The following is a 12,833-nucleotide window of genomic DNA, read 5'->3' on the forward strand; positions in this document are numbered from 1 at the left end:
GATGTTCACCTGTTTTTAAGCCTAGCTTCTACTACTCTTTCCCATAACTTCATGCTGTGGCTGATCACCTTTCTGCCTCTGTAGTTACTGCAGCTCTGCACATCACCCTTGTTCTTAAAAACAGGAACCAGCACACTGTCTCCACTCCTCAGGCATCCCCTCACTTTTCAAGAGCTTTTCATAGTTGCCCTCACTTCATCCGTACTAATCTCTTGAATTTCCTGATGTACTCTCCCCACATCATCCAGCCTTTTCTCTCTCTCATTTTCTTCATTCATGTCACAAAGTTATTGATACCTGCTAATAATTAGCACCAACGGTGCTAACATACAAATGACTAAAATTTCACTCATTGGAAATAATGGAGAACCAACTTCTTAGATGGTCCGTTACTACAACTGACTGCAGAGAAAACTGTATTATCTGAGATATTTGTCATAACAAGGACAAATAATGGTTGAGTCCATGGTAGCTAGTGGGCACTGCTCACCGTCTGCACTTTGCATAGACTATCTGCCATGAAAAAGAACCACACTACTAATTATGCATGTTTTCATGTCTACTGCTATAAAACTGGAGATTTTAACATGAAAATCTGTGAAGAGTGACTCGCTTTTAGAGCCAGCCTCAAGTTGTCATTTAAGGAATTTCAAGCTTTGGCATTTCCATGATGGCATAATTTTTCAGTACTCACTAAGCAGAGTGATCATTCATTACAATGCATCATTGTTAGACATTTGACCCATATCTCAAAAGCTAATCTTGATAAAAACCTGTTACTGCAACATATCTCACAATACAGAAATCAGGCCAAAAAGTTTATATTAAAATGTCCAAGAATATGTGCTTCCCAAGTACTGTACTACTTCATTATTGTTTCTTTGACTTAGCACACCTGTGGCACATAAGATTCAAGACAGATTTCTAAGATCTCTGAGAGTAAAATTTTCTGAGGATGTACATGAGACCTGCAAGTGTGTCACCAATAACGAACGGCAGACTGGAGACCATGATCATACTCCTGATGCCAGAGGGAACCACAGTGGACCTGCAGACATAACCTTTGACCTCTCTCCTGCTCTTTGTGACATTATCCACACAGGTAGCCAGCTCTCTGCCCTACACAAGAAACACAGCAGGCTAGAAAGAATTTCAAAGTCCATTACAGAGTAACAAAGGGAAGTTTCTCACCTCTTTCCCACACAGGCCCATGTTAAAGTGAAAGAAATATTGCAGGCCTTTGTTGGTGAAGCGAGGGCTGCTGCGGAGTGCGGTGACATTGCCCAGAGGAGAAAAGTCATAATGCAGCAGTTCTCCTTCTCGTGTGCGAATGTCAATGGTGCAGTCACTGAGACAAGCTGAGTGGGCCTGGATGACAAAAGAATGGGGAAGAGTCAACAGGTATGTTTACAGCTGAGACTATAAGTTTACATACTTGACAAAAAAAAACATGTCAATTTCTGCTAGTGCAATGCAGTTTTTCATGTATATTTATGCAATTTTTACTGAAGATTCATATCGTGATAGACAAAAACTGATTCAATTGTCAAGGTCATAGGTCAAAGGGAAAAGCTGGGTAAAATCTTGAAAAAATCCTGTCTTTAACATTGAACAAATTTTCAAAAAATCATAACTGTCAAAAAACAAACAAATTTCTTTCATATTTGAGATATAGGATGGTGTCCTTTATTGATTGACAAAGTTTGATCCGGATCTGATCCAGATTACAGATTTTGTGTCCATTTAAAATTAACATTGAAAACCCCATTTAATGTATATTTTACATTATATCTTATTCAAACATGCCCCCATCAATCTCATATTTGAAAGTGAGGTGCAGACTGGCACTCTATCACCTGACAAGGTTTGATCCAGATCTAATCCGGATTGTTGATTTTGTGGACATTTGAATTTAATATTGAAACATCCATTTGGTGAACATTTTGCATTATATCTCAGTCAAAAGTGCCTCAATCACTCTCATTTATGACAATGAGGTGCAAACTGGCACTCTCAACAAACAGACAAAGTTTGATTTGGATTGGCAAGGTGGCGTAGTGGTTAGCACTAGTGCCTCACAGCAAGAAGGTCATGGGATCATTTCCCGCCCTTTCAATGTGGAGTTTGCATGTTCTCCCCATGTCTGCGTGAGTCTCTCCAGTTTCCTGCCACAATCAAAACATATGCCTATTTGGGGTCTACTCCTTTCTCTACCCCTGACCAAGGCAACATGTCTGCATCTGGAGTTGGTCAAGGATTTCATCTGTATGCTCTTTTTCTAATGTCAACTTGTGAACCACTAAAAGTGTGACACAGTGAAAAACAATTAAATGAGTTGTACATTATGTTCTAACACTGTAGAGACATAAAGTAAGCATTCTAACTGACTTAAGAAAGCTACTGCTTATTAAAAATTAAATGTATAGCTGCAGGATAGGGGAGACCGGGGCCAGCTTCCCCCGGGAGATTTTTACATTTATAATCCTCTGAAACACTACTGCCTGCATTTTGAGCACTAAATTGTGTGAAGAAAAGCCATAGGTTTTTGTTACTTTGTTACTTCAAAGCCAAAAGAAACAAGGCATCAGGCCAAAACACAGAATAGTGTATATGTGTGTCAGAAACATCAGAATTGCTCATTTATACCCAGCAGTTTATTCAAGAAAATCCTTGTTTTTTTCTTACATTAAACTTGTAATTAAAATAGTTTTAAGTAAAAAAAAAAAGAAAGAAAGAAAAAGAAAAGGAAAAAAGAAGATTCTTTAGAAATCTTTGATGTTTGTCTGTAAATTAAAACCATAACTCATCTGTTGTTTCAGGTGAGATGATTTCTTGATTAACATGATAATGACCCTTGCACATTTATTTTTTTCAAATAATAAAAACAGTTACTGTTTAAAGAGCCTTTGTTTTATTTCTAAGTGTAGTAGCAAGTGTGAGACACACCTAAGCATCCCCAAAACCGTGGATTTTTAAGGTGATTTTTCCATCCAATTACTCTGAGAAAAAAAATCCTGCTGAGAACCCTGTTAATTGCAACTGCATAAACAAAATGCTGTTAAGTGTTTGCAGAACAAATGTTGTGGCACTTTCATTCATATGGCAGAACATTTAATATAAAATTGTGCTATACACTACTTTTGAATTCATTTTTGGATTTATGCGATTAACTGCAATTAATCATGGAAATCATGCAATTAAAATTTTTTAATCGCTGCCCAGCTCTAATATATATATATATATATATATATATATATATATATATATATGTGTGTGTGTGTGTGTGTGTGTGTGAGTGAAATAGTTAAGTCACCCACACACACACACACACACACACACACACACACTATAAGGTTGTAATAACATAATTAGTTTTTGGAAAGGCTGTAATTGCACTAACCATGTTCCTTTCTGTATTTGGCCCACAGTGAACACACGCGGCCTCTCCCACAGACTGCTCAGCCCTGATGAAGGTGTTTGATGGGCAGCTCTTACAAAATCCTGTCCCACTGACCATGTAGTGTCCTGGTGGGCAGGGAACGCAGGAGGAGCCCAGGTTGGAGCTCAGGGCACAGTGGCGACACTTTGAGGCGACACCCCCAATCACATTGGTGATGTGGATTGAGTAGATCTTAGCAATATCAGCGCTGTACTTCCTTTCCTAAGAAAAGAGAAACTTCACAGTTCACCCAAATAAGTGCAGAGCTGTTATCTGCTTTTCCAATTCTTTCCTATAGGTGGCAATGATCCAGTTGTGTAATTAATATGGAAACAGGTCACAGTTGTTATGGTGATTTTCCCCCTGCTGAGACTGTTCACGTCCCGAATTTTGTTAGATTTGTAGCAAGCGCCTTGGAAACATAGTGGTCAATGTTTTGACAGAGGGTCAGTGCTCTCGGTTACTCTATGTGTGCACATGCATGAAAAGAAACTATAAATTATATTTTAAGAAGAAGAAATGCAAACTCTATGATATTGTCTCTTTAGTTTTCTGCTAAATTCTGTCTTATTTTTCCATTTCCACTTCACCATATCAGACGTGACTTGTGTCCAAAAAGGTGTGCATTCATGGACAGAAGTATACGTGATGTACACACATTCTTCTTTCCTATATACAAAGGGTGAATGCAAAGTTTTGAGCCTGACCCCAAAACAGTGAGCTGTTGTTCTCCATCTTTTGGATTCTGAGAAACCAACATTTCTTAAATATGTGAAGTTTTGACTCACTGAGTGCACCGCTGTAAAATATTGGTTTCTCAGAATGCAAAAGGTGGAGAATCACACCCTGCTTTTTCTGGGTCAGGCTCAAAACTTCTCAGTCCCCCTCGTACCAATTCACATAGGGGTAAAATGCATACTTTTGTTGTTGTTGTTTTGGGTTTTTTTTGCATACACATTGTTAATGAATGAGGCACCAGGTATGCATTTTATACAACAAACCCCGAGCTGCAAAACTAACTGGTCAAACAGACGACTGAAAATAAAGTGATGAATTCCACGACAGAATAAGAACAAAGTTGTATGTACGCCGTGGGGCCTACTGGTGATGACAGTCTGTGATTCCTCCTGGATGAAACCTTAATCTGATATATCTTAATTCCCCAACCCCACCCATTGACAGCTGGGTGGGACTGGGACAGTGGAGGTGACCTGTCTTGTCCAAGGACACCGGCAGATAGTGTGCCTGAGAATTAAACTCAGATCTCCATAGCCAGACTCTTTATCCCACTGACCTACATGATATGCAGGTAGGTCAGTGGCAAAAGTAGGACTGCGCAATGACAGGAAAGAAGGAAATGCAAATAAACATCCAACCATTTCTATTGATCCTTTAAAAAGCACTCTAAATAATGATGTTGGGAGGTGGAGCTGTTGAGGTGTAGCTGTGCCTCACGATGGAAAATTGCTCGGTGCGCTGAAAGCTCCAGGTGAAGCTGACAGTGCTGTTGTTCTGGATCAGGTAGGAGTACGCCTGCTTCCTGTTGCTGCCTTTCCACTGCTCCATAATTTCATTATTCCACTGATTATAACCCTGAGGACAAATACATGTTCATACTGCTGTTAGGAGCGATTTCATAAAGGCTGCTCATTGTACAAGGCAAAAAAGTGCACAGTGTTTTCCCTCACCGCCAGAAAGTAAAGTTTGCAGTCAGCTGTACACGTCGTCTCAAAGACAAAGGTGATGCGAGACAGTTCACTCCTTTCGTGGTCTTTGACTGTGGACTGAGGCAGCCTGTAAGGACAGATGACACCCCATAAAGCCCCTCCTTAACGCGTACAGTGTGTGCTGTTTATCATTATGTAACATTTTTAAGAGACATGTCCATTGGTGTCTGATTGCACCTGTATCCTGAGACACCGAGTGTGAGCATCAGGTAGTCTGTGTCCTGGTCCCCAGCAGTGGTGTACACGTACTCCCCAGCCACCTCCCATGCTGATATTATATACAAAAAATAATAAATATATTGCTGTTCAAAAATGTACAATATGGATGACTGTGGATTTGGTTTGGATACGACTGACTCAACCAGCATGAGATTACCTATTGTGTTAATATAAAATGTACATATGATACGTTACATTATATGACACCTAACTATTATATAACATGATATGACACCTTCATTATTTATCACACTGTCTGAATGACATCACTACCGTGCATTTTTCTTCTATTTTCCGTGCATTTTTCTCCCATGTTTCATTATGGCTCCATATCCTTTTTGTAAAAATGCTTCCAGGATGTCAGGAAACTAACTCCAGTAGCTGCAGTGTTCATGGTGACATCTTTCGTGGCTGTAGAAGCTATTTTTTGCTGGATTCAAGAAAGACTTGTTTCCACACTCTCCTCAGCCAGCTAGAGTGAACTCCTGGCCTTACATAGGGCCTACTCTGCCCCCTACTGTCAGCTTTTTGTTCCTACAAGAAACATCTTTCTAATGGCATAATATTTAGGTATTATATAAAACAAACTGAAATCATTTAAAATTAAATGAATTTATTTATGATAAACATAAATCTGGTTATCAGGTACACATTTACTTGTAGTCTGTTATTACCAAAATCTCATTCTTATCTGTTTTATTTGTGTTTAAATGACATTTAAACATCACATTAAGTTCATTAATTAAAATTTTTTTTTATCCAAAACAATCCTTAAGTGCAATTACAATGCATAAATATTTGTTTTGTTTTAATCTTTCTTCACATCAAGTGTGTGAGGTGTTGATAGGTTAATTTTAACATTCTAGATTCTTGCCTTACACAAATGGTAAATGAGAGGTAATTACCAAATTATTCATTTACTCTTTTTTAGTCAAAAACAGCACCAATCAGTGAAAATGTAAACGGCTGACTGATATGCTTGCATTCCTCTGATTTCTTTATTTTTTAACTGACATTTTTAATCCTTGTTAATGTTTCTTTGTAAACTGAGGCAGACCTGTGCACCTAATGTTCCAGGTTTTATTCATTACATTCATTATAAGGGTTATTTATCTTTTCTACATTTTTGGGCTTCCCCGTGTAACCCTATTTTTAACATCACAGCTCTATGAAATATGGGTAATTCTCTCTGGGAAAGTTTGAGAAAATGATAACTTACAGAAAATGGGCAAAAAAAGCCCAAAATATCTACGGAAGAGTCCTCGTGCACTTTGACAGTGGGACAGTCCTAAACCCTCACACACTTAACGGAAATGTGCTTCAAAGCCTGAGGCTTGAGGAGGGCAGATATGGACTTTGGCCCAGACTCTCATCTTCTTTACACTATAGTTATGGTCTTGGGTGATATTAGTGCTACTCTTTATCTTGTGTTTTGTTGATTTTATTTAGAAAACTACAAAAATATTTTATTTTTTTATTGATTTATTTTTATCTGTGCAGATTATATTGATTCAGTCCAACAATGACTAACTTAATTCCTCAAACAACAATTTGATGCATCATTACGTCTTACATTTTGTTCATGATTGGATCTGATTCCTTTTTATATTTCCAGCTCTACTTTAGAAAATGTTAGTTAAAAACAACACCAGAAGAGTTAATCAATAAAAGTAGTAGTGCAAGAGGGACTGGGCCTAAATTAGGATGAGTGTCAGTGAGTCTCTCTTCAATAATATTTTTAAGTTACTTTTCCCTGACGCATCACACCATTTTCAGTCCATGTGGGATCAAACCATAAACCAAAACTTACAGTGATTTTATTTTGGATCATTCAACTATGTTTTATATGTAAATCTTTATCTGATGTGATATATTTAACATCTAAAAAAATAAAATAGAAAATGGTGAAATATTTCAGTATCTTTTGTCAGTTATTTCAGAAAGTGGACTTTTTATATATTCTAGGCTCATTAAATATAAAATAAAATCTTTCCAATTGTTTTTTTATTTCAATAATTACAGCCTACAGCTAAGGGGGAAAAAACTAATTTCAAGTTTGAATAAGTCATTATTTGTGCAGTATAAATACCATGAATATCTCACTCTGGCTCAGTACACACAACCATAATCATGGGGAATACTGGTGACTTGATAGCTGTCAATACGACATTAATTGACAACCTCCAAAAGGGAGGATAAGCTACAGAAGGTCATTACTGAAAGAGCTCAGTGTTTGCAGAGTCCTGTATCAAAGCATATTCATGGTAGGTTGACTGGAAGGGAAACGTGTGCTCAGAAAAGATGCACAAGCAGCAGGGATGACTGCAGCCTTGAGGAAATTGCCAGGCAAAGCTGATTCCAGAACTTGAGGCATGGAATGAGGCTGGAGTCAGTGCACCAAGAGCTACAACGAAAAGAAAATAGACTATGAATGTTGCATTCCTAGTGTCAAGCCACTCCTGAACCAGACACATTGTCAGAAGTGTCTTATCTGGGCTAAGGGTGAAAAGAACTGGGCTGCTGCTGAGGGGCAGAAAGACCTCTTTTCAGATAAAGGTAAATTTTGCCTTTCATTTGGAAATCATGGTTCCAGAATCTGGAGGAAGAGTAGACAGGCACAGAAGTCCAGTGTGAAGCTTCCACAGTCGGTGATGATTTGGTGCATCATGTCATCTGCTGTTGTTGGTCCACTGTGTTTTATCAAGTCCATCTCAATGAAGCCACCTACCAGGAGATGACCTTCCATCTCCTGACAAGTTTTATGGAGATGCTGATTTCCTTTTCCAGCAGGACTTCACACCTGACCACAGTGTCCAAACTACTAGCAACTGGCTTGCTAACCATGTTATTACTGTACTTGATTGGCCCCTTGGATAATACCCCACAGATTCTCTATGGGGTATCATCAAGATACAGATGAAATGAAGGCTGCTAACAAAGCAACCATGACCTATACTTTCTGGGTCAAATCAGGGAGGATTTAAATATCAGTGTGCGCTTGAAAACCTACATCTACTCTACACTATTAATTTCATGGTAACTACAGGTCCTTAGCTTCATTTCTTATGCTAGCAAATATATGTATGCTAGATTAATCCTGAAATAAGCGAGAAATGAAATTTAGAATGTAAACTTATGGAAGCTTACTTTCTTTTAGTAGTGTAGGAAACCTACAAGATTTATGCACATTTTTATCCAACATTTAGTCATACAAAATGTCTTCCTAATGTTATACCACAATGTTGACCTCCCTTCACTGGCTCCCTGGTGATGTGACGCTAGATTAAAAGGTTTTGAGTGAAGCTTTCGTTCTTAGGGTGCAACCTGTTTTTTTCATTTGAACTTTGTTTTACTGTTCAACTATTTGTATTTTATTCTCTTTGTATTATCAAGCACATTGAAGTATGAGATGTATAAGTACTTTATGAATAAAACTATTATTATAATGTTGTTGTTATTGTTACTGTTGTTATTACTCTTGTTGTATGATGATTTAACATTTGCCCATGTTGGCCATCCCTGCTGAGATTTAGTCTCTCACCTGTGCTGTGGTCAGAGCTGCTGAACTCTCGGCGGAACACAAAGCTCTTCATGTTGCTCGGCATCGTGTTCCACCATTTGTACTCAAAGCCCACCACGGGCTCTGTGCCCACAGGACACCTGGCACAGGCTGTTCATGAATAAAGTGTTGTTATATCAGAGCAGAATCGTGAAGCGCGAGAGCTCAAAGTTCATGATGTCAAAGAAAACGTCTCAGGATGACATGAATATTAGGTGTAATGATTCTGCACCTGTTCCATTTGAGTATAAGCCATCAGTGCAGGGCTCACAGGCAGAGGAGTTGGTGACAAAGAAACCAGGGTTACATGGTGGACAGGTCTGCTTCTCCCCTGATGGGGGCAGCTGAACGGCTCCTTCAATATTCTCCAGGCAAATTTTGGGCTCAATCCATTTATACATGAGCTGAGTCTGACATACACAGCAAAAAAAGAAATAAACACTGGAAAGAAGCTGAAAGCATATGAGGAGCTATCAGGAAGATTACTGAGAATTAGCATTGGTGGATGGGGATTAAATCATACAACAGTGTTTTAGGGCCACATTGAGTTTTTTTTTTTTAGACTTCAAGAATAAAGTCGTAATTTTCCGAGAAAAAACTCGTAATATGAAAATAAAGTTATAATTTTATGAGGAAAAAACTTGTAATATTATGAGAATAAAGATGTAATTTTATGAGAGAAAAACTCTGCATCTCAAATGAGATCTGTGGGTGCTTTGTGAAGCTGTACTTCAGTGTAGGTTTTACAAACAAGGAACTTCATCTTTTGACCCATCTGCACCACATTATCATTAGTATCAGAACTTTGAAAAGAATATGCAAGAAAATGTGTCTATTCCGGAGGAGGAATCACACGGAGTTCGCCTGTAGTTCCGATCAGTGGTGGGCACAGTTCCGCTAACCACTAATTATCGAAGATAATGTTTTCATTATCAGATTAGTTTTTCAGATAACTTTGAAAACCATCATCGGACTAACGATCTTCCGGTAAGTTTTGGTCCAATAATTGTTATACCACGTTCATACCGGACGCCACAAATTCGCATCCCTCACCTGGTGAAGGACACGCCACCATCACCTGGTGTGTCGCTCTGCTTTCGCTGCGAAAATTCGCCCAATGCATCATCAAATAGGAGGAGCTTCCATTCCGCTTGCCGTCAAGTGAACATGACGGACTTTGATCACACGGAGCAAGTTGCTGTGCTCTATTTGTTGTGGAAAGCTGACAAACGTCCCCAGCGGTGCTGTCCGTGGGTTCACAACATTCTCATGAGATGTTCCCGATTCAGGGAGTTTCATCATTTGATGCAGGAGCTGCGTCTGGATGACAGCTGCTTTCAGCAGTATGTCCACCTCTCCAGGACCCAGTTTGAGGACCTCCTGTCCTGTTCGCGCACACACATTTGAACAATTTAAAAAAAAAACTGGCTGCTGGTGCAGTTCCTCGCTCTCCCCTCCAACTCTGTCATAATTGTGTTATAAATTAGTCAACATTTGTTCTATTCTACATCTGTGTAGTTAATAAAATTATCTTCACGGACGATTCGTTCGCGCGCACATGTGTAAAAATGCCAGAAGAAGCCCAGATTGCTTCTCCAAAAGCCGAAAAGTCTGTTAAATTGTGATTCAGGCCGTGTGATATAACCGGCATCAAAATGCATAGAACACTGCCATCTACTACCGACCAGTTATATCACAGTGTTGTTGCGCACATGATTTTAAAATCTGTAGGTTTCCAAAACCTGAGAGACCACACACGTGGAGATAAAAAAAAAAAAAAAAAAAAAAGATCATAGATCTGACAGGTTTAGTTGTACACTGTGTGGTGTCAGCCACACAGTAAAAATAACACACACAAACGAATTTCACACACGAACATTCCCAGGTCAAACACCTCACTTTCTGATTGGCTGCATGTCACATTTAGCTCCTCACGTCCTTCTGAGCAGATCAGAGCACTCTTACAAACCACACACGGCAGGAATATCTGATAAGATTATATTTAGCGTCATCACGATTGTCGGGGCGTCCTTAAGATTATCGGAAGGGGAAGATCGGGTCCGATATCGGCCTAATTATCTTGCCACGTGAACCAGGCTTGATGTTATGACGCCTCATGGGGCGACTGACTGATGCACTATTGACACCGCACCGCAAAGTACAACGACCAAAATACCAACATTCTGGGCGCAATGAACATGTTTTCACTATTATTTGATTTCTTTGTGCGACTGACATTATTATTCAAGCATTCAAAAGGCGATTCCTATCGCCACACAACTCCAACCACACAAGAAAGTTTTTTGACAGTTCTTGTTATTGAAAGAAACCTCGTCTCCCTAACCAGATAGAGTTGTGATGTCATCACGCGTGTGCTTAGGCGCTGTCTAGCAGGATCTTGAAAATTTCTTACTTTTTTACTCACTGAAAAAAAAATGACATTTTACAAAAGTACATTTATTTGTAAACACCAACACGTTACATTGATTCACTTGTGTTGGTTTTTACATAGAATGAATGAATCAACCAATCAGTATGAGTGGAGGCTTAGTTACCCATAATCCCTTTGGGCAGCTGTGTGTTAATGTTCAAATCTTCATAATTAGTGCATTACTTTAAAATTAACAGATATGTGTTATATATCACTTTGCACATTTTAAGAGTTTGCATTAATGTAGTTATTCTGTCCAGAATAATTTTATTTATAAAGCAAAACCATAATTCAAACCTGCTTTCCATTTCAAGACCTCTGCCTCATTGCTGGACCTCTGTATCCTGTCAGAGTAAATGATTCTTTCCTACAGCAGGGGGCAGAGCGCACAAAGACAGAAGTGCTGGCTCATTGGCTGTTTGGGTTTGTGATCCCCTTTAATTCTATTAGAAGCTTTGGGGGTGTTTAAACTCAAAATCAGCTTCTTAGTAGCTGAGAGAGTATAGGAGGCAAAATTGAAAGTTATCAGTTATCTGTAGCTTCCGATAAGTTTTAAGGCAGTTTATCGGTTTAGCATTAAAAAAAGATAACCTTTCAGTTAAGTGATTACCAGTTATCAAAGCAAACGTTTTGGTTAGCTATGGCCACCACTGGTTCAGATTAGTAGCTCCCAAAATTGCCTCTTTCATAGAGGAGGAAACGGCTGGAACAGGCAGTCTGCAGGGTTATCTTTTCTTCTATGAATACAACTTTATTCCCGCAATATTACGGCTTTATTCTTGTAATATTACAAGTTTATTCTTAAAGTCTAAAAAAAACTCACTGTGACCCTCAAACATCATCGTAAAAATCAGTACTCATAATATTGCCATTATTTATTTTTATAATTATAGAATTGAGTTTCTAAGCCAAGAATCAGAATTGAAATTCAATCGCTTACATATACAGTGGTCCCTCGTTTATTGCGGGAGTTACGTTCTAAAAATAACCCGCGATAAGCGAAATCCGTGAAGTAGTCAGCGCTATTTTTTGCAATTATTATAGATGTTTTAAGGCTGTAAAACCCCTCACTACACACTTTATACACTTTTCTCAAACAGGCATTAACATTTTCTCACTTTCCTCTCTTGTGTAAACACTCTTTTTTCTTCTGTGCGAGAACATTATAAACAGACACACACAGAACACAATGCGCGTGCTCTCCCTTCGCTCACTGCCTCCGGGGGTACGGATGCGGGACCCGCAAAGAATCCAAGTCCTCTCTCGTTGGCCACGGAGCTCTGCGGCTGCGGTCAACATCCGGATCAAAACAGCGAGCGTAGTCTCTGGACCTGTTGCCAGATTTGGCGCAGCTCCGCACAGCAGAGGGCGGTGTGAGTGGCCCGCTGCTGCATTTACCGAGCCCGCAGAAAGCGCATGGGAGGCAGTGAGAGCAATCGCGGTGATGCCGACCGGTGC

The 12,833-nt window shown here is 39.2% G+C and overlaps 1 protein-coding gene across 1 annotated transcript in view; it reads right to left on the reverse strand.

Annotated features, from left to right (window-relative positions):
• The window catches only part of elapor1 (endosome-lysosome associated apoptosis and autophagy regulator 1), a 62,333-nt gene that overhangs the window by 20,421 nt on the left and 29,079 nt on the right, over positions 1-12,833 (reverse strand). The window contains exons 9-16 of the mRNA XM_034172295.1: positions 9,177-9,354; positions 8,927-9,055; positions 5,344-5,434; positions 5,128-5,233; positions 4,895-5,032; positions 3,401-3,661; positions 1,192-1,368; positions 969-1,119 (exon numbers count right to left, since the gene is read on the reverse strand). Coding sequence (XP_034028186.1) covers positions 969-1,119; positions 1,192-1,368; positions 3,401-3,661; positions 4,895-5,032; positions 5,128-5,233; positions 5,344-5,434; positions 8,927-9,055; positions 9,177-9,354 — 1,231 coding nt within the window. The remainder of the gene's footprint in view (positions 1-968; positions 1,120-1,191; positions 1,369-3,400; positions 3,662-4,894; positions 5,033-5,127; positions 5,234-5,343; positions 5,435-8,926; positions 9,056-9,176; positions 9,355-12,833) is intronic.

This window comes from Thalassophryne amazonica, chromosome 6 (assembly GCF_902500255.1).
Source record: "Thalassophryne amazonica chromosome 6, fThaAma1.1, whole genome shotgun sequence".
NCBI classification, from domain to species: Eukaryota; Metazoa; Chordata; class Actinopteri; order Batrachoidiformes; family Batrachoididae; genus Thalassophryne; species Thalassophryne amazonica.